The sequence below is a fragment of the Jaculus jaculus genome, chromosome 22 (genome assembly GCF_020740685.1).
Source record: "Jaculus jaculus isolate mJacJac1 chromosome 22, mJacJac1.mat.Y.cur, whole genome shotgun sequence".
NCBI classification, from domain to species: domain Eukaryota; kingdom Metazoa; phylum Chordata; class Mammalia; order Rodentia; family Dipodidae; genus Jaculus; species Jaculus jaculus.
The window spans coordinates 2,105,087-2,127,502 of record NC_059123.1 but is presented as its reverse complement, the minus strand read 5'-3'; the positions used below and the strand labels follow the sequence as shown (position 1 = coordinate 2,127,502).

Genomic DNA, 22,416 nt, shown 5'->3' with positions numbered 1-22,416 from the left:
TCCATGGTGGCTTTGTGTTCAGGCTTTCCCTACATTTAAAATTTAACCTTCCAACTATCCAGGGCTTCTCACTCACTGAAGAGAATGCCATAACTTTAAATAATGAACCTGGAAGATGAAAATTAAGCCTGTTTTATTTAAGTGACTGTTTTACTACAGCTTAGGAAATGAAATGAAGTTTAGTATTAAATGGAGATTTATGAATAGATAGCTTCATACTCAAGGTTGTGACTGGTTCTATTAAATGCTTTTGAGTGCTCTTTTCTTTTTTTTTATAGTTTTATTTATTTGTTTGCAAGCAGAGATGGATAGAAGAGAGACAGACAGAAAGAATAGACGTTCTAGGGTCTGCAGCTACTGGTACTGGAGAATCAAACCTGGGTCATTAGGCTTTGCAGGCAAGCTCCTTAACCTCTGATTCATCTCTCCAGCCCATCAGTACTCTTTTAATGAATGCCTTAGAGGAGATAATACACAGGGCCCTTTATAAAGTGTAATAAAAATCATACTATCTTGGGTAGTGAAATACTAAGCTGTCGATTGTTTTGTGGTATCTGACTTTATGAAGATACATAGAAAAGTCATAGAGAAGCATTAAGGTCCCAGGACAGTGACGTGGCCTAAGGCATGTGTTACCCAAGATAGGATTAGACCTTGAACTCTAGCCTGAGACTGCAAGTGTTTGTAAACTCTCAGCTGCCGATGTGGATGGCTTCTCAGCAGTTATTGTGCATGCCTGTGAAGCCGAAGGACCCAGGTTCATTCTCCAGGTCCCATGTAAGCCAGATGCACATGCATCTGGAGTTTGTTTGCAGTGGCTAGAGGCCCTGGTGTGCCCATTCTCACTCTCATTCTCTCCCTCTCTCTCTCTCTCTCTCTCCCCCCGTCTCTATGTCTCAAATAAATAAGACCCTTTTATGTCTTCATCGCCCAAGGAGTGCAGTTTCTGTTGGTCCTCACTCTCCGTGGTGCTTTGTGCCTGTGTCCAAAAGTGTAACGTCATGTGAAATGACTTCACAGCCCCCTTCTCCTCATGCGGCACGTCCAGACCACGGTGCACACTGCCACGTTTCTTGTCCTAACGCTTCCCTTCCTACTCTGTCGTCACTGGAAACATACCAGATAGGCTCTTCCGCTCAGCAGCAAGTGACATGTCTTCACTCGCTCCTTTGATGCCCAGTAGTCCATGGCATGGCTGTGCCAGAGTTTGCTTCTCCAGCTGTGTGCTGGATGCTATTTGGTCACTTCCAGGTTCTAGCAGTCCTGGGTAAAGCTGCTGTCCACGTCTGAGTCTGGCTCTCGTGCACATGCCTCAGCTGACTTGGGCAGATGCTGAGGAGGCATGATAAGCTGGATTGTCTGCAGGAGCTGATGTAGTTTGGTAAGATATTGCCAAACTTTGCCAAAGTGATTGTACCATGTGTCACACTTACTAGCCTGATTCTAACTGCTTGAGGGTTGGCAAGCATGAGAATTAAGGACCAACTACAGGGTATTTTCTGATTATAAATTCCAAAGAGAGGTCTGGGGATATGGCTCAGCAAATAATAGCACTTTCTGTGCACACATGAAGACCTGAGTGCAAATCCCCATACCTCTGCACAAAAGCCCAGCACGGTCCCATGTGCTGTGCCTATGACCCCAGAGCTGAGATGGGGAGAGATGGGAGAAGCTCCAGGTTCAATGGCATGCTTTGTTTTAGGGGATAAGGTAGAAGAGCTGCAGAGGAGGCTCTGTGGACATCTTTCTGTGTCCTGAGCATGTATACTCACAGGGCACATGCATTTGCACACGCACATGCATATAACACATGCACACACCCCAGATAATGTGCGCGCGTGTGTGTGTGCGCGCGCACACACACACACACACAAAGTAGTCACAATCACAGAGCATAAGCCATAGAAACCCTTACATAGATCACATTGTTTCTGAAAATACAATGCTGTGCTTCGGTTTCCTGGCAGCTGGGTACTTCCTCTGCTCACGCTGTAGTGTGAATGCTTGACTCTTCCAAAACTCCTGTTGAAACTCAGTCCTCAGTACAATGATACTAAGCGGCAAGTGCCTTATTACAGGGCTGGGGTGGGGGCATAGGTTTAGCCTTATACCATTGTATCATGTGATGAGAGCCGGGGTGGGGGAGCCCCCGTCACCCCCACCGTGTGATGAGAGCCGGGGTGGGGGAGCCCCCGTCACCCCCACCGTGTGATGAGAGCCGGGGTGGGGGAGCCCCCCTCACCCCCACCGTGTGATGAGAGCCGGGGTGGGGGAGCCCCCGTCACCCCCACCGTGTGATGAGAGCCGGGGTGGGGGAGCCCCCGTCACCCCCACCGTGTGATGAGAGCCGGGGTGGGGGAGCCCCCGTCACCCCCACCGTGTGATGAGAGCCGGGGTGGGGGAGCCCCCGTCACCCCCACCGTGTGATGAGAGCCGGGGTGGGGGAGCCCCCGTCACCTCCACCGTGTGATGAGAGCCGGGGTGGGGGAGCCCCCGTCACCTCCACCGTGTGATGAGAGCCGGGGTGGGGGAGCCCCCGTCACCCCCACCGTGTGATGAGAGCCGGGGTGGGGGAGCCCCCGTCACCTCCACCGTGTGATGAGAGCCGGGGTGGGGGAGCCCCCGTCACCCCCACCGTGTGATGAGAGCCGGGGTGGGGGAGCCCCCGTCACCCCCACCGTGTGATGAGAGCCGGGGTGGGGGAGCCCCCATCACCCCCACCGTGTGATGAGAGCCGGGGTGGGGGAGCCCCCGTCACCTCCACCGTGTGATGAGAGCCGGGGTGGGGGAGCCCCCGTCACCTCCACCGTGTGATGAGAGCCGGGGTGGGGGAGCACCCGTCAACTCCACCGTGTGATGAGAGGAGGGGTGGGGGAGCCCCCATCACCTCCACTGTGTGATGAGAGCCGGGGTGGGGGAGCCCCCGTCCCCTCCACCATGTGATGAGAGCTGTAACGTGGTACCTGGCATCTGCAGTGTGACGACAGCTGCGGTGAGTGAAATACCTGGTATCTTCACCATGTGATGCCAGCTGGAGTGGGAGGGGGCTACCTGATACCTCCGCCTTGTGATAAGGACACAACCTTTTTCACCTGTGGAAGATACGATGCCAAAGCCTTATCATGGAGCAAAGAGACTTAACCTGCTGGATACCAGATCTGCTGATGTTGAACTTCCCAGCATAGAGAACTATGAGAAATAAGTTTCTGTTTTTACACATTTCATGCTCCGTGGCATTTCGTTATAGCCACACAAATAAGAAAAGATATTTGCTAAAGGATTTCTTTTTTTTTTAAGTATTATATTTTATTTATTTATTTGAGAGAGAGAGAGAGAGAGATACAGAAATAGGAAGGTATACAGAGAGAATGGGCACGCCAGGGCTTCAGCCACTGCAAATGAACTCTAGATGTGCGCCCCCTTGTGCATTTGGCCAGCTTGGGTCCTGGGGAATTGAGCCTCGAACCGCGGTCCTTAGGCTTCACAGGCAAGCGCTTAACCGCTAAGCCGTCTCTCCAGCCCTTGCTAAAGGATTTCTTATATTCCTGGATCATTTATTTGCAAAGCTTGTTGCTTTGTGCTTAGGCACACGGATGGAACATGATCGAGACACATTTTAAAAAGCTGTTTCACTTAAAAGTCGTTGGAACAGAAATACTCTTCTGCTTAAATTTAGGAATGTGTCAAATTCTTGGCATTTAATAAAATGTATGCTATCTAAATATAGAGACCACACTATGAAAATACAGTCCACCCGTCCATCCTTATGTGCTGTGTCTTCCGATTCATGCCTGATTTCTTTAATCACTCCCTGAAGTGAAAGCCCGGCTTAAGTTGGGAATTACTTGCTTACATTTTCCATGCGTATTAGAAGTATGGCTGCTTGGTTGGAGTGAATATTGCATAGCTCAGATTGTAGTGTTGCTTTATTCTCAGCAAAAGGCTTGCTGATATTACTGGGCTTGTGGTGACGCCTTTAAGTCGATTTGGTCTCAGTGTTTATCGTCTGTAAGTAGTTTTTCCCTATACATGAGCGAATGCCTGCCTCTCATTTTATTTTGAGATGTTTATTAAATGTATTGCATTCCATATCACATGAGGTCTGCATGTGACCCTGCGCTTTTAAGATGGCCCATCTATGTCACTTGATCTCTGTAGTGTTCGAACACAGTGGAGGTGAAAAGGGTGCTCGCTGTTTACTTTACAGATAGACACGACGCACGCCACACAAAAAATAATGGGACATTTGTGAACACGTGATGCATTGGCAACTGTATACCTGAACACAGCCACCAAGGTTGCTTAGTCTAAAATTTAATGGAGAAAAAAATCTCCCCTGTGGGATTGTGAATAAATCTACTTACAGTGTCTCCTGTGGCTCACATTGCAAGGAAGAGAGCTTTTTTTACATTCGTTTTTACATATACAGGAATCAAGCAAAACCGCAGAGCCTCTATATTTATATTTGAGCCTGCATCAAACATTCTTCACTTGGAATAATTTTTTTCTGAGGAGTGGGGTACATAACTATATCTAAGGGCCTTTATTTTAGGTTAAACTTTAAAGGGTTATTTTGACACCTTTGCACTAAGCATCTGTTCTGGAAAATCAGCATTTACTTTTTGAATTGCATAACCATTTTATAATACTTTTATTTTTATATTTTCATATAAAATATATAATTTTTACTGAAATTTCAATGTAATTTAAAGAAGCAACATAATATCTTAAATAAGAAAATGTAATAAACTCTTCTTGGATGAGATTTGCTGGGATAAATCTCAGTTAATTTTCATAATGTCCTTTATAGTGCTGTAAAGCCAACTCTTGTTAGCTAGAGAATTCAGGGGCAGTGAGCCCATGTTACCCATGCCACATTGCCAATGCAGCCTGGCTAACCCTCCTCAGCCAGGGAGCTTTGCCTAGTGGTGGGGACAGACGAGGGTGCTGAGCGTCTTGTTTTCCTGTACTGCCTCCCTGGCTGCGCATAGGAGATTCCCAGTCATTGCCTCATCTCAGAACGTTCCAGTATCCGTACAGAGCCCAGGTGTGTACGTCTCTTCTTGAGTAGCTCCTGTGAAGACCAGTCAGTGTAGCGAGTAGAAAGCCAGCATCGATGGTGATACAGTTAGTTGTGAGTTGGATCACACACCTAAATATGAAAACTTAAGTTTATGAAACACTTAAATCTAGTCCATATTCTTAATCTGTATATAGATAGTGATTTGTGGGGAACACAAAGCAACAGTAAAACAATAAATAGGCAAATTAGGTTAAAATTTTCTGGGCTGGAGGGATGGCTCAGCAATTAAGGCACTTGCTTGCAAAGCCTGATGGCCCAGGTTCAGTTCCCCAATATCTACCTAAAGCCAGATGCAGAAAGTGGCTGATGCATCTGTAGTTTGTTTCCAATGGCAAGAGGCCCCAGTGTGCCCATGCTTTCTCTCTCTCTCTCTACCAAATAAATCAAAAATATATAAATTTTTTAAAGTTAAAGTGTTCTGCTGCTTTGAAGAGACTATGAACAAGGCTAGAAGAAGCTGGACCTGTGTTACATGCCTGTAAGCCCAGCACGTTGGGAGGCATGAGATCAGAACTGTGTGAGTTTCATGGAAACTTCTAGGACAGCCAAAGTTATATAGCAAGATCCTGACTCAAAAGGCCAAAACCCAAAGCCAGAACTGAACAAAAGTCTAGGAGCTCCAGGGTGCTGTGTATAGCCTTAGGTACAGATAAAGGAGGGTTTCTTTGGACTGGTCTGGGCAAGAAAGAGGCCTCCTTCTCTTAAAAAAAAAAAGTGAGTTTGTTGATTCCTTCCCTCATTTACTCGCCAAGCCATTATTTGTTCAGTAAGTACTTGCTAAGCATTCACTATGCCTTGTGCTAGGTTTCAGAAACACAAGAACCAAGAGAATGGGGAGTCACTTAGCTGCACACTCCTCGTTATCTCGTGCCCTAGAAAAGCCGAGAGTAATAATGACGGTAGCGTTACTGCAGACAGAAGAACAAAACAGCATTGCTGTGAACATAATAGTTAAGACAAAAGGCAAACACTGACCAGCATAACAACTTCCAAGGAGGATAACCGAGGCAAGGAAAAAAGAGGCTACGTAGCGCTCGGTGGTATGAATGTCTGATCAATTCATGTACGCCTGCATGAAGCATGTGGTGGTTTTTCTGTTCCTTTGTAGTAGAAACAGCCAGAGCGAAGCCGGAGACGAGAGGTGCGGGAGGAGGCCGCGGCGGGCGGTGAGGCGCCCAGCGCGCGTTTCCAGCGCTGTGTGTGAGGAAGCCAGGGTTGTGTTCCAGGGGTCTCTGAAGGGAAATGGCAAGTTTCAGTGGTTTCAGTTGTCAACATAACAGTATTTTTTAATATACTTTATTTATGTTTTATTTGATACAGAGAGAGAGAAAGAGAGAAGGAGAGAATGGGCACTCCAGGGCCTTCAGCCACTGTAAACGACGAACTCCAGATGCATGTGCCCCCTTGTGCATCTGGCTTACGTGGGTCCTGGGGAATCAAACTGGTATCCTTTGGCTTTGCAGGCAAATGCCTTAACTGCTAAGCCATCTCTCCAGCCCAATATCAGTGTTTTTTTTAAGAAAAATTTGTTTTCAAAGTTATTTATGACTCTGGAAAGTTTATTGTGTTTTTTTTAATTACACTTATTCAATTACTTTATGTTTACCAGACCCTTTGTACCTCCAAGTACTTTTCATCTCAGGAGAATTATATTTATCATGTTAAGACTGTCATTCCTCTGGCCTGGTGTCTGTGCACACTTTCTCATATGTGATGTTTATTGCTCCTGGTGCTGGGCAGAACCTCACTCCTCTCTCGTGCTAGACAGGCACTCTGCCACTGAGCTACATCCCCAACCCTCTTGTCCACTCTTTTTTGTTGTTGTTGTTTGCTTGTTTGGGATTTTTGTGGGGGTTTTTTTTGAGGTAGGGTTTCACTCTAGTCCAGGCTGACCTGGAATTCACTATGTAGTGTCAGGGTGGCCTCGAACTCATGGTGATCCTCCTACCTCTGCTCCCAAGTTCTGGGATTAAAGGCGTGCGCCACCATGCCCGGCTCACGTTTTTTTTTTTTTTTTTTTTAGATAGGGTCTCACTATATTTGCTGGGCTGGACTTGAGCTCAGTCTGCAACCCAGGCAGGCATTGAACTTGCAGTCGTTCAGCCTCAGTCCTGAGTAGCAGGTCTGCACCATCAGGCCTGGCTTCACGTGTGTACTTAAACCGGTTGGGTGCCCTCTCATCATGTGAAAGTGGGTATGTCTGCACATATAAGTACAAGGTTAAGTCTCCTGACACTTATGCAATGTACTTTGTCTGTCAGCTGCCTCCTACGGGTGCATGTGGTACCAATAACTTCTCAGACTCATGTCAGGATTGGTATTGCTCTTTGGATTTGTTTTTAAGGAGAAACCACATTTTCATTTGATTTTTCTTACTCTTCACAAACAAGAGATGAAAAGTAATGTTATAATTAAAAACAGGAGTAATTGATTATCTTAGCCAGACAGAGGTTCTTAGGTCCCTTTATCAGCATAGATTGCCTCCCGAAGAAACATTTGAAAAGAGAACAACTTAGAAAGGTCCAAGTCCTTCTTAGAACATGGAGTGTGGGAATGAGCATGCTTAAAGAAGGCTGGGGCATGCTGGCCCACTGAATCCGAACAATCCCGTACATGCCGTGGCGTCCAGTGGGATGCTCCTGTGAGGAGCCTTTGTCTCATGGTCACATCGGGGCACAACCCAGAATAGCATGTGGACACCTGCACGGGACACACTGAGGCCACAAACGGAGGCTGTGGTTAGACACCTCCCCTCGGACTCCAAAGTGCTCGGTCCATGACCACCATGTGATGTTCCGTGTGCGTCCACTTAGCTTTGCACCTGTAGACACGAAACTGGGAAATCTTAGCCCGAGAGCAACTCGTCTTTCATATCGTCATGAAGCAGTGCTTTGCGAAAAACAGTCATTGTGAGGGTCGTCGGGACAGGTCACAGCAGGCACTTTAGAGAAAACTTCTTCCAAATTTGATTTTGCACAGAACCATGCTGTCATTTTCTGTTTGATTTCTCAGTGTGAAGCATTGTTCTTAAGTAGATATCTTCTTTTAATTTTTTAAAAAATATTTTATTTATTTATTTGACAGAAAAATAGGAAGAGAGAGAGAGAAAGTGTGTACCAGGGCTTCCAACCACTGCAAACAAATTCCAAGTGCTTATGCATCTGGCTAACGTGGGTCCTGGGGAATTGAACTTGGGTCCTTTGGCTTTGCAGGCAAATACCTTAATTGCTAAGCCATCCCTCCAGCCCTTGAGTAGGTATCTTGCCATGGGCTTTGCTGAACTTGGGAACTAGAGGAGGGGAACTCGGGATTTGTTTCCTCCATCTTCATGTTATGAAACTGTCCGTCCTTTCCACTGGTATAATTTGGGGCACATAGTCTCCTGTGGATAGATTTTCTCTTTCACAGCCACAATCCTGACTCAGTTGTCTTTCCCTACAGCATCAGCGACTCCTTGAAGTGCTGGATACAGAGAAGGAACTGTTGAGGGAAAAAATAAAGGAAGCTTTGACTCAGCAGTCTCAAGAACAGAAGGTAAGGCCTCTGCCTGGGCTCACGTTCCGGGTCCCCTGCAAGCGTAAAGGGCGTGTGTTCTGCAGCCGCGGGTCAGGCTCACCACGATGTCTTTCCAACCGTCCTTTACAGGAGATTTTGGGGAAATGTTTGGAGGAAGAACTGCACAGGAGCAAAGAAGCATTAGAATCAGCCGCAAAGGTACTTGCACTCGTTGTTGGCTCTCTGCGGCGTCTGCCAGCTGAGCTCATTAGTATTGTCTGCTTTTGTACGGCGCCCACTGCAGACCAGTTAAGCCTCTTTTCCTTATTTCTCCACTTCAACTTAGGGCATGGCTGGTCACGTTCCATGAGATACTGGTGGTGGTGAAATACTTTCTAGAGATGCCCTCTTTCCTCCCTTCCTTCCCTTCTTCCCTCCCTCCCTTACTTCTTTCCTGTCCACCTGGTGCTTGATCATTGTTGAGAAAGGAAGAGTTGTTTCTAAAACCAAACTTAAAATAACTCATCTAAGTAGTACATTCATAGACATGAAACATACACAAGTCAGCAGGTATCCTTAGAGCGCTAACTTTCTAGTGTGTGGTTTACTAAATACAATAACTACCCAGAGACATGGGCCAGTGCTTAATTTCTCATTCTGCTTAAGCATGAGGACCTGACAGGTCCTGAGATTGCCCAAGTTCAAATCTCTAGAACCACATAAATAGCTGGAGTGGCTACTCAAGCCTGTGACCCCAGTCCTGTATGAGATCAGAGACCTGGAAATTGCTAGAGCTCACGAGAAAGTGCCAACTTTCTAGATTAGGGAGATACTCCAGCTCAGAACAAGAGCAGGTGAAGGAGTGATGCAGTTGAACACACAGCATCCCACTCTGGCCACCGCTGACAAGCTGTCCTGCCAAAGGGAGCACATACGTGTGCCTCACCATACACACATGTGTGCACACATATACCAAACATCACATAAAACATATTTTTCTTGATTTAAAATTTCAAAGTAATAAAAATTAACATGTACAGCTTACATCATGGCTCTTTGACATACTCAATACACTGTAAGATTGTAAAGGGATCTTGAGAAAACACAGTTTGAAATCTGTTGCTTTAAGCTGAAGCTTGTTTTCGTTGAAGCAGGAAAACACCTGAGGTAAGTGGGAACGGCTGTGTGGAGAGCGATGCACGGGCTCACCCGGTCCAGTTGCCTAGCGTGCTCTGAGCAGCACTGGCAAAGCTGAACTGCACGGGCCGAGGTCAGGTTCCACGTCTTCAGGCCGACCAACCTTGTCCTGTTGTAAATGACTTTGTGTGGGTCTCTGTTTGCTTTGAAGCTGGAGCAGGAAGCAGTGAAGGACTTAGTCATGAAAGCCGTAGAAGAAGAAAGAAGACATCTGGGGAAAGTCCATGCTGAAGAAAGGGAGTTATGGAAGGCGGAACATGCAAAAGACCAAGAGAAAGTAACTCAGGCAATCCAGACAGCGGTGCAGGAGCAGCGGCAGCTCAGCCAGGTCAGCGGGCCGCGCTCCACGGGCGCCCAGCCCCGCTCTCTCAGTGTCTAGTGGCTTTACGACTGTTCTGTCTGACCTGAAATCACTTCAGCACAAAGAGCACCATTTAATTTTGAGTTTTTAATATTTATATTTTGAACTTTATATTTTGAGGAGTTTTCATCTTTATGCTATTAAAAGTTCCATAACACGTTAGCTTTTTAGTCAGTTTTTATAAAGGTCAGAGCCCACATTTATTTTCCAACTGTATTAAATCTCCTCTGTGTCTTTCTCGTTCTCTCTGTCTGTGTCTGTCTCTCACCTGCACACAATCAATAAAAAATATTTTCCCGTTGGACACGGTAATGTATACCTTTATCCCAGCACTTGAGAGGCAGATGTAGCATTGCTATGAGTTCGAGGACACCCTGAGACTACATAGTGCACTCCAGGTCAGCCTGGGCTAGAGTGAGACCCTACCTAGACAAACATAAAATAAAATTCACATAAAAGGTTTAATTCAAACAGTTTATGTCTAATTGGTGTATCTGTGTACCTCCCATTGGCTTCAGTTATTAATAAAACCTCATAAGTATCCCCCATGGGGTCATGAAAGGATTTAAGATGGATAGTGTGACTTACATAGGTAATTTTCAATCACTGATCTGCACCGTGGGAGCCGTTCCCACATTTTATTTTCCATAATTTAAGGAGCATGGTTCTGTTCTTTGGTGGCAGTTTTTAGACAGGCAGGATCCTTGACTATGTCCTCTCTTAAGCAAATATCAAGAAACAGAAGATGATACAGAAATCTCTTCTCCTCTACTGGTATGTCAAGAATCACAAGGCATAGTACAACATGTGGTGTCCTTGAAAGTTTATCCCCCTGAAGGCTGGACATGGTGAGTCTGAGGCCAGATTGAGCCTAGTGAGATCTTGTCTCAAAAAAGGAAAACAACAAAAATCTTGTCTCTTCTCAGTTCAGAATCTGTTGACGGTGATCAATACATTGTGTGTGTCTTCTTGCAGATGTTACTCATAGGTTTTGCTAGAGAGCATGCATGTACACACGTGTGAATGTTTGCTTTACCACCATGTGGTTTGTGATCAGTACACCATGTTCGTCTTCTTGTGTTTGTTCCTCGTGGGTTTGCTAGAGATCATGTGTGCGTGCACGTGTGAATGTGTGCTGTAATCGCCGTGTGGTGTTGACCAGGAACGATCTTCAGCAGAGAGAAGAATGCTGTCATATAACTCAGTTTTCCTAAAGGGAACTAGTGCACACTTAGAGTTTCTCCTTTGATATGCATGTGTTCATTTTAGTACAACCAAACTCCTGTCATTTCATTGCTTAAAGCTTCCGGCCCCTACTTTAGGAGATTGGCAAATAAATTATCTTGGGCGGGAGCTCTGTGCAACATGCCTCCCCTGTTTATTTAGATCAACAGAAAATTCATGCGGATGGGTATGGTCAAATGTAGTGTGTTGTTTTACAAGGACAACGGAAGCCATCACCTGCTGTGTTCCGGGCCCTTAGTTCTTTGAATAAACTGGCAGGTAGAACAATTCCCTGCTTTTCTTGTGAAGAAGCCAGGTGAAAAACTAATGAAGGTGCAGTGTGTCCAGGTGATCATGGTTCTGGAAGAATGAAACTGAGAGGAGTTAACGAGTGAAGGAACAAATACTCACAGGACAGTGGTTGGATGAGAGCAGGAAGGGGCATCTGGCCCAGGGCTGTGTCGGTGTGAAGAGCTGCCAGGGAGGGAAGTTCAACGACGGCACAGCAAGCGCACGCTTGGAGCAGTGCTGATGTAGGTCAGAATGCCCGCACCTGTGGACGGAGGCAGGAGGCACGAGGGGAGCATCCGGAAGTCACTCAGCCTTCCCGGCATTGGCACAAGTGACAAGATGATACGGCAAATGAAGTAATGAGCACTAGCTTAGACATGGAGATTTTCAACCAGAAGTCCCTGGATGGGGTCCTAGATAGTCTGGGAATTTATCAAAATTACACAAGCTTGTACTTACGTGCAGATTTGTCTGAAAAAAAAAAAAAAGATTTATGTTTATTAAATTCTCAAAAGAATTCTATTCCATGAAAAATAAAAAGCGCAGCTGGATTACCATTTCCTTCTGTGCTCTATGTAAAATGAGTGCTAATAGATTAAATATTTAAATCTAAATTTAATACCCCAAAAAGGCATTAGACAAATATTAACATTCTTTGACAGGAAGTATAAGGAGGACTACTGAGACAGTGGATTCAGAACTACCGCAAATTGGTTTCTTAATAAAAGCAGTGAAAACATTAGCAAAATAATCAAAACCATCATTTTCCCTCATATTAACCAAACGTTTATTCAAGAAAAATTATTAAATATTAAATATCTCCAGCTTTGGAGAGCTGTAACTTGCTCTTTGTCCATTCCCATCTTCCTAGCTGCATGTTGGGTTTCCACATGAGCAGCCAGAGCACCCCTAATGGAAGGCTGTGAGTGTAGAACGCACTGAAGGGACAGGGCAAGGTGTGCAGCCCCCCAAACCTTACCTGTAGAGAAATGCTAAGGCGTGGTTGGGAAACCTCCTGAAAATCCCTGTTCATAGACCTTGCTGATATTTGAACTGACTCAAGACTGAGCGGGAAAAGCCGTATCAGGGCCATCGTCTATCTTCTGTGCTGTCTGAGGCAGAAGTGCTGGTTGGGATACACTAAAGATGGACCAGAATCTGGGAGGAAACAGATGAAAAGTTCTGCCATTTGAAAATACTTGTGAAATTCCTGAAGTTCACATGGAGACCTAAGAAAGACCTGAGATTGATCTCTGTTGAACTTTGCTTCAGTGAGAATAGTAAGTCAAGGCTGAGTCAAAACAGTAAGTCAAGTGTGAGTTAAAACAACAGTGAGAAAAGGAAGTGAAGGCTGAGGTAGAACAGTGAGAACAGGAGGTGAAGGCTGAGGTAGAACAGTGAGAACAGGAGGTGAAGGCTGAGGTAGAACAACAGTGAGAACAGGAGGTGAAGGCTGATGTAGAACAACAGTGAGAACAGGAGGTGAAGGCTGATGTAGAACAGTGAGAACAGGAGGTGAAGGCTGAGGTAGAACAACAGTGAGAACAGGAGGTGAAGGCTGAGGTAGAACAACAGTGAGAACAGGAGGTGAAGGCTGAGGTAGAACAACAGTGAGAACAGGAGGTAAAGGCTGAGGTAGAGTTGTAAACATCACAGGGTTGAAGTTATTCCCAACACAGAATTCCTTTTGGAAAAGGATGGGAAACAAAAAACAGTGATTGTAGATTGTTAAGGAAATGTCTGTCCAGTCAATAACTGATTACTAATCTAATGCATAAGAAATTTCAGTAGATTCATGTGACAAGGAACCCAGGCTTTGTAGAATTAGTCCAAGAACGTTACTGTATGGGAGGTTCCTCTATAGATACTAAGTCAAGGGGAGTACAGGACATCTGTTTCTGAAACTTCTACATTACTTTATTTTAAATGTGCAACTTTGTCAACAGGAAATGGTAATGATATATTCAAAGAGACAGAAAAACACAGTCCATACCCAAGGGGGAAAAAAAAAACAGGTCATTAGAAACTATCTGATATTGGACTTACCAGACATAACCTTTAATCTACCATAACAATTACATTCAAGGAAATAAAATGACACAATTTTTCTATAGCCTTAAACCTTGATCTTACATATTATGATTATCTGGGCTTTTAGATAATTTCAGGAGTGGTTGTGTGAGTGTATTCACACATGCATATATGCACACACACTGACACATGCAGGTTCACATGTATGTGGGTATGTGTACGTGTGGAGGTAGAGGACAACTTTGGGTGCCCTTCCTTAGGCACCTTTTGTTAAGATAGGGTTTCTTAGCCTCGAGCTCATCAAGTAGGGTAGAGTGGCTGGCCAGTAAGCTGGAGTGCCTCCCTGGCACCGGGATTATAAGCACTTTCCAGCACACCCAGTTTATGGTCTTGGAAATCAAACTCTGGTCCTCCTGCTTGTTTGAACTGCATCAGTAACCCAGCCGTGGTCAGGTGGTTAGGTGCTGATAGGTCTTGAGCCCCTTCATCCCATGGGCCTGGTGTCAGGGTCAGGGAGGAGCCTCTCAGGCAGCCTCCTCAGAGACACTAACCATTCTAAGAATTGTGTCAGTGCAAACGGCTGTGTTTATATTTGCCAGCCATCTCACGGAAGTCCTTGGCATCGTGTCAGAGCCCCAGACAGGTGGACAGGTGCCATTTCCTCAGAAAGACCATGGAAAATTTGGATCATCGGTCCATCTCTCTGTGGCCAACAAGAGGGTGTGATGTGAGGTTTTCTGCTTGCTTCTACACTAAGAGAGGTGGAGCTCCTGGCATTGCTTGATGATAGAAGGCCAGTCTCTTGAGGAATCCCAGACAAATAGAGTAGACATGCAGACTTCCATCTCTTTACCTTGCTTGAAGACTTATGGAGCAGTGTGAGGATTGATGTCATGTCAGCAGGGAGGTCGTGAGTCCTGTGGTGCTGTGTCTGGATCAGACTTATGGCATCTTGAGATCCTGGCTGCTTCTGGTTGCTTTTGTGCTCACGTGTGGTAAAGGCACTTCCCCATGTGTGTCTGCTGTATCACAAAGGGCTTTCATGTATGTATTGTTGCTAAACCTGTCTGTTCCCAGTGGGTCAAGAGTACCCAGCACATCCAGTTCCACTTCTTGCAGACACTGTCTGGTGTGACCGTGTCTTGATGCTTTTCCTCTTAAGTTCCCAATGTAAAAGGCATGTTAATTTACTTAGTAAAATCATAAATAAAAATGAAGATTCTAAGTATAAAATATTAGCTACATGCAGAAATTAGGAAATAAAATACACTAAATATCCTTAAGTGTATGTTTTCTGGAAAGCACATTCTGTCACTTGATTGTATTTATCCCAATGTTCAAATTTTTTTTTCTTGAGATGGGGTTTTTTGGAGTCCATGCTGGCACTGAGCTCACTAGGGATTACAGGCATTCCCCACCATACTCAGCCTCACCCCAAAATTTCAAATGAATTTATAGTCATCATATTATTGATGCATCATATTAATTCCCTAGGAAAAACCAGTTGGCAAAATCAATTAGTTACTTCAATCTGATTTGAAATAGCTCCCATAAGTTTAATTAATTTTCCTAAGTTAGTTATTTGGCTGGGCTAAAAATATAATTTACAAAGACTTTCCCCCTGGCTTAGTAGTGATAGGAATCTGAAGTCTTGCCATCTCATTCTGTTTTTACCCTGGAGTATTTTAACTGTAAGTTCAGATTTATAATTAATGTCCTCATCCCTTTAGGAAAGTCCCTCAAATGTTATTTCAATACATTCAAAGAAGAGTATCATCTCATAACAGTAAAAAAGCAGTGATTGTTCTTCATGTTTTTCATTTAGTGAGCTCTGTTCTTAGTATTTACAGAAGGCTATTCTAGCTGAAGAACACCTTGAGTTTTGTTGGGGGTGCGGTTGGGGTAATAAGGGGATGTTGCGTTCTCTGTGGGGAGTAGAAATACTAAGAAATCCCAGATGGTGGTAGTTGTGAAGACAGTGATGGTTAAAACAGTGTGGACACCATTGCTTCAGCTCTGCAGAAGTGTCAGAACTTCTCTCACTGTGTCCCACATGTCTCTTATTGGCACGCCAACTCCCTATGGGATACAGGCTACTGCATTCCCGTTACTCAAGATGCAGAGACCAGATCCCAGCATGCTGTGGACAGGGGCTGCTGCATTCCTGTTACTCAAGATGCAGAGACCGATCCCAGTGTGCTGTGGGCAGGGGCTGCTGTGTTCCTGTTACTAAAGATGCAGAGACCGATCCCAGAGTGCTGTGGGCAGGGGCTGCTGCGTTTCTGTTACTCAAGATGCAGAGACTGATTCCAGCGTGCTGTGGACAGGGGCTGCTGCATTCCTGTTACTCAAGATGCAGAGACTGATCCCAGCGTGCTGTGGACAGGGGCTGCTGTGTTCCCGTTACTCAAGATGCAGAGACTGAAGTTTAGGGAGGCTCTCTGTACAAGAGGCAACAGTTTGCATGCACGCAGGCTGGCTAGGGAGGCCTTGCACTTTCTTCCTGTCCATGCTTCTGCCCCAGGTTCTCATGGTAGTATCAAGTGTGTATTCAAATAGGATGTCAGTAGATAATTTCAGCAGATAAATTAAGGCGTTATTTTCATTTATTTATACACAATGTAACATAAAATAAGCAATGGCCATGTGTGAGCATTTCTAGAAGTTTTTTTCCATTTTGTTTTTTTAATTTTATTTTTTATAATTAACAATTTCCATGTTGTACACAATATCCCATGGTAATTCCCTCCCTCCCTCCACTCTCAATCAGTCTCTCTTTTATTTGGATGTCATGATCTTTTCCTCCTATTATGATGGTCTTGTGTAGGTAGTGTCAGGCACTGTGAGGTCATGGATATCCAGGCCATTTTGTGTCTGGAAGAGCACGTTGTAAGGAGTCCTACTCTTCCTTCTTCTTCTTGGAAGGAGTGATAGAGATATTGCAGTGCTGAGCACTCCTCTGTCATTTCTCAGCACTATGGTGCCTTCCGAATCATCCCAAGGTCACTTCCATCTGAAAAGAGAAGGTTCTATAATGAAAAAGTGAGAGTAGCTTTAATGTATGAGTGTGAACATTAAGAGAAGTGCTTACTTGGCAGTTTTTGAAAATAGTGCTGACCAAGGTAGAGAAGTCTCTCAGCCCTTGTATGAGGAATTTGGGCATAAGCCTATGAGCAATTGCTCCCCCAGGAAGGGCATCTCAACAAACTAAAGACAGTTCCACCGGAGTTTATCTTGGATAGCCAATGAGTTTATTGAGCTTTGTGACAGATCATGGGTGTGGACCTCAAAACAGCTGCAGTGAAAGGTCTCAACCCAGTGTGGATAACTACCTGTCCATGACTGCATGGGTACGCACCTGTTCCCTAGCTCTTGCACCTTCCGTATACTTTGTCTCCCTCCTGAGACCAGACGGCCTCCATCGCCACATAAAGCTGGCGCAGGGCTCCCCTGAGCTCCCAAGTGAGAGTCTGTCTTTCCCTGCCCCCCTCCTTCCATGGGGACACCACAGGCCCCAGCCGGAAGGTCTCTTGCATGAGGCCACAGTCGCTTCTAATAAAGATGGTCCTAGCTCTCAGAGGATCACTGCACACAAAAGCCCTCCTGAAGCATATGTTCAATTTTAAAAGCAGCTGCAATAATCAAAATCATTTTGTCAAGTGATACAAGACATGAAGGAAGCCCTGGGTTCATGTGATTAGCTGAGCATGGTGGTTCAGTCCTTAGACAAGACCATAAGGAAAGAAGCCTGCCTCGTGAGACTGACATACGTGTTGTGTGATGTTACTTCATGAAACCTGGAAGGGACAACCATGACAGACGTGTTGTCTGATGCTACTTCATGAAACCCTGGAAGGGACAATGGTGACATGAGAGAGAGAGAGCAGATCAGTAGTGGCCACGGGCCACAGGGACATTTTAAAGATGTGGCTATGTTTTTTAACTAGATTGTGGTGGTGGTTACATTTGACCGAACTCATCAAATTGTAAACTTCATATTGGAGAATTTTATGATATGTAAGTTATTTCTTAACAAACCTCATTTTAAGAACAAATCACTAGGAGAATAAATTTTTTGATAGATGATGATTTCACTGTGATGCAGTCAATTCAAGTTTTGTTTGGATAAAAATCCGAGTTCCATTAAATTTGTGATGTCTAGTCATAACGCTAAAGGAGATACTTGGGAGGGAGGGGCTGTGGCACGTCTCAGTTTGAAGTTAAGGGGCATTGTCAATGGTGGGAGATCAGAGTTTGGAATGAATAGCATATACGTGTTGTTTAAAGCCAAATGAAGAAACATTTTCTGAAGAGGGCTGTGTGGCATTCTCTTATGGAATACAACTATTGACTGTGTGATACGGAGATTGTAGAATAAGACTCACATGCACAGTTGTGTTTTACATGGAATAATGAGAGCATTAGGGTTATTGCCACTTCCTTTATCACACCCTGACCCGTGCCGGGGCGTCACTCGCAGCGTGGGACGTGCAGTCTCCTGTATGTCCAGTGGTCACACCCGCCGAGTCTGCCCAGTGGACAGGCGCCCTCCTCCTGCCGCTCCTCCCATCAGGACTTGGGCCGGGTGGTGCTCCCTGGAGAGCTGCTTCCCGCGCTCTGTGCTCCCTATTAGTTCAGAGAGACAGAGGAATCCCCCTTCTTGGCTAAGTCCAGTAGCCATGAGAACAGTGTGGCACGTGGCAAACAGAATAAAAACCATCAGCGAACGTCCACAAGGGACGGGCCTGAACCACTCCTGAGAAAGGAAAGGGGCACAGAGCCACTTCCCCTTCAAATTCACCACAGGCTGTCTGTGCTCGCCTTGGCTTCAGCTGAGGCCATGAGCATCAGGCTGGCACAAAACACAGTGCCCCTGGACTCCACCCGTGGTTATTTGAGGGAAGTCTTTGTTTGGCATTTATCTCTGCTATAGAATTGGTTTTAGATCACACTTTTTTTTTTGAGATGTTACGAGGAAAAATTGTGACTCTAGCTTGCTCATTTTCCTACTAAATTAATTCTGTGTCCTGCGAAAAGAAAGTCCATTACTGATTGACACCAGAGTGTGCAGAAAGGGCACGACGTTGCTCAGCCCCTGTGGCCCAGCCCTGTGAGAGGCCACTGTGTATCGCGTCTGACGCTGGCACCCCTCCTGATGGGTGTAACCACAGCCACTGTGATTTGGGGTTATGTTTTCCCCAGAAGCCACACACATTATAATCAGTGGTTAAATTTTCTTTAAAAAATTTAGCATTTGCCACCTGACCCTTCTTTTAAAAAGGAAGTGGCATCTGTCTTAGCTTCCCAGTCCTGGACGTGTTCTGTGTTAACTTACTGAGTTTTGACTTGTTTTTTGATTTTTACTTATAATACTTTAAAAGAACCTCATTTAGAGTAGCCAAAAATTAATATCACTTTTAATTAGAAGTGTGCTATCTAAAGAGAAAGGAGAGATGGTGCTAATCACTTTATCCCCAGTCCTCAGCACTTTCCTCCAGGAAAAGCATCGGTCTGGTAAACACACTGCATGTCCCCATGTGTGGGAAAGCATTAAAAACTGACCTATTTAGCGTCACCATGGTCTGATTAGCAGTAGACAGACAGAAGTGCCATTTTCCACATGGAAAAACTTAAGTGCTTCGTGGTTCTTCCCCATTCATTGACAGTAATTGATTTTCAAGTAATAAGTCATTTCAGTCATGTTTTATTTATGAAAGTTTTTTATTATTAAGAATCAGCATGCTTATATATTATTACTTCCTTCCCTGTTAGCAGATTTCTATTCTTCATGTTTCTGTATCTTCGGTGTAGTTAATTGAGAGAGATTATATTCTGCAGATATTTTAATATGTGTTTCACAAATTAGCTGTTTGGACACACTGCTACAGATGTCCAGTTGTCACGTGAAGGCATAGTTATTCCCAGGTACAGTACAGCAGTGTGGGAGAGAATAGACCTGCTTCATGAGAGAGGCATAATCTCAGAATCTGTTGCATTAAAAGATTACATGTGATGTTGTAAAACTGGTATGCTGGTGTCAATCAGATGTCCCCCCAGGCTCCTGTGTTCTGAGTGCTTGGTCTCCAGCCTGTGGCCACCTGGGGGGTGGAGGCGTGGCCCTGGGGAGGACCCTGAGGGTCATTATCTCATGGCCTGGCCAGTATTCCTATTCCTGTGGCTTGGTCTCTTGCTGCTGTTTTCTAGGAGTGGCTGAGGTTCCTCTTTCCCATATCCCCATTCAGTATTGGTTGTCTGTTTCTTTTTTTTTTTTAATATATATTTTTGGTTTATTTTTATTTATTTATTTGAGAGTGACAGAAAGAGAGTGAGAGATAGAAAGAGGCAGATAGAGAGAGAGAATGGGTGCGCCAGCCACTGCAAACGAACTCCAGATGCTTGCACCCCCTTGTGCATCTGTCTAATGTGGGTCCTGGGGAATCGAGCCTCGAACCGGAGTCCTTAGCCTTCATAGGCAAGTGCTTAACCACTAAGCCATCTCCGCAGCCTGGTTTTCTGTTTCTTGATGATAGCTGTTCTGAATGGGGTGAGATGTTATCTCAAATTTGTTTGGATTTGCATTTCCCTTATGTCTGGGCATGTTGAATGTTTTTAAAGTAAGTTGGTTATTTGTGTTTCTTCTTTAGTGAATTGTCTGTTCATTTCACTAGCCCATTTGGTGATTGGCAGAGTTATATTTTAGTGTTTAATTTTCGCAGTTCTGTGCGAACGCTGGTTTATTGGCCCCTGCCTGCAGCGCAGCTGGAAAAGCTGGTCTCCCGTTCTGTGAAACTGTCTGCGGAAGACCTCCGAGACCATTAGTGCGCGTGGTAGGCAGCCTGGCTGGGGCGTAGGTGAGAGGTGCAATCACGTGGGAAGACAAGACGCGAGGAAGGAACTGGGACTGGGCTTGCTGTTTTATGTGACAGCCCACTAGCTGATCCTTCATTTGTTCTGACGCCCGGTGATGTAGCCACCTTCCTTTAACCTCACTTGTCAGAGGGAGCCAGGCTTTCAGCTCGTGGGTGCTGTTGGACACAGTCCATAGTGCACTCAGCCGCTGTTGATTCTAGCTCATCACCCCCAGATCGTGCCAGCCACCATGCTGGATAACACTAGTTCCACATAGTAAAGCAGAGAAGGGAGTGAAAGTTTGAATAATGCACACAGAGCCAGAGTCAGGCAAAATGCCATCAGTGATGACTGGTAAATTGTTAGGCACCTTTGTAGAAGGTTAGAACTATTTTCTGTAAGATTTCTATAAGCCATAACATTAGAAATAGATGTAAAAGACTATATAATAACTTGCCGTGCTCAAAATATATGTCTGCTGAAAACTTCCAGTGCTTATGTTCAGTTTATATCCTATCTGCTTTATATCCAATTTTCTCTCCTTCCTTCCCTCCTTGCATGTACAAATATGTGTATGTATATTGCTCTATATTCTCTTTTTTTTGAGGTAGGGTCTCATTCTAGCCCGGACTGGTCTTGAACTCACAACCATCATCCTACCTTTGACTCTTAAGTACTGGGATTAAAGGCATGTACCACCATGCCTAGCCTATATTTATATTTTATGCATGCAAAATATTCTACAGAATAGAGGCTTCTTAATACTATTTTGTATTTTCTTGGACCACATAAACTGATTAAGAAAAGCTGGTCGTGGAAATGCAGCCAGAGGGTTGCCGAGGAGCTCTAGGTGCCTGTCAGGCTCTCCCTGCAGGAAAGGACTATTCCCATTGGCTTTTCCACTCACACCATTGCGGGGAAAGTTCCGCAAAGTCTCTTAACAGCTCCTGAAAGATGTTGCAGGTTCACATTCCTGCTTGCACACAGGCCCTGAACAGAATGAGCCTCACCATTGAAGAGGATTTTCAGCTTGTCCAAACTGGACACGAAGTCTTGCACACCGCTCACTGTAGTCTCCTCTTCCCACGACCAGGAAACCGTCAAGGCAGCACTAACGGAAGAGCAGAAGCGAAGTGAGAAGGCCATGGAGGAGGCAGTGAGGAGAACCAGGGATGAGCTGGTGGAGTACGTGAAGGAGCAGAAAAGGGTAGGTGCCCGACGGGCCTGGTCTTGCTTCTCTGAGCCAGTGTGGTGGCTCCCTGCTGTGGGCATGCATGTCCTCCACGTGCGCATCAGTGTTCCCCAGCATCTCCGCGGAGTGGCCCAGCGCTTCGCTCTGCAAACGCCCCAGCGGGCAGCACAAGAGCAGCTAGCCACCCCCCACCCAATTCTCGTACGGGCACAGTAGCTCTGGGTTTGTGGGGCTTTTGTCAGGAATTTGTTAATCTCCTATTGTAGTTACAGAGTCGTTCATACACTCTTTAAGCTCTCGGTGTGAACTGCTGGGTGGTTCTGGGGGATTTCACTTCAATTCGCACTTCTGTGGTCACTCTTCTATGGTTTCATTGCGAGATGACGTGTCAGTATGCTTGTCACCACTCAGGAAGCAAGTTGGAGTGTGTTTGTCACAGTGTGACTCAGGTTTTTCACAATGCTTTATTATGCTTTATTTACATGTTCAGTATGTGCTCTATGGTTTATAAACATATGTGTAGATATATAACTGTATCATGGGGTAATCAGTATAACATGACAAACATAAATAAAACATAGTATGTGAGTGGAGATTGCACAGTGTATAAACTTAAGTAGCTGATGGTCAAGATGTGGAAGTAAACAGAAGGTAGAAGATGCCATCCAACAGTTGGTGGTGCAGTAGTGTGAA

General features: G+C 45.1%; 1 protein-coding gene across 2 annotated transcripts in view; it reads left to right on the top strand.

Annotated features, from left to right (window-relative positions):
• Ccdc91 (coiled-coil domain containing 91) overlaps positions 1-22,416 on the top strand; it is a 179,268-nt gene that overhangs the window by 127,289 nt on the left and 29,563 nt on the right. For both annotated transcript variants that reach the window (XM_045139555.1, XM_045139554.1), the window contains 4 exons: positions 8,525-8,617; positions 8,729-8,797; positions 9,927-10,103; positions 21,625-21,738. In XM_045139555.1, coding sequence (XP_044995490.1) covers positions 8,525-8,617; positions 8,729-8,797; positions 9,927-10,103; positions 21,625-21,738 — 453 coding nt within the window. The remainder of the gene's footprint in view (positions 1-8,524; positions 8,618-8,728; positions 8,798-9,926; positions 10,104-21,624; positions 21,739-22,416) is intronic.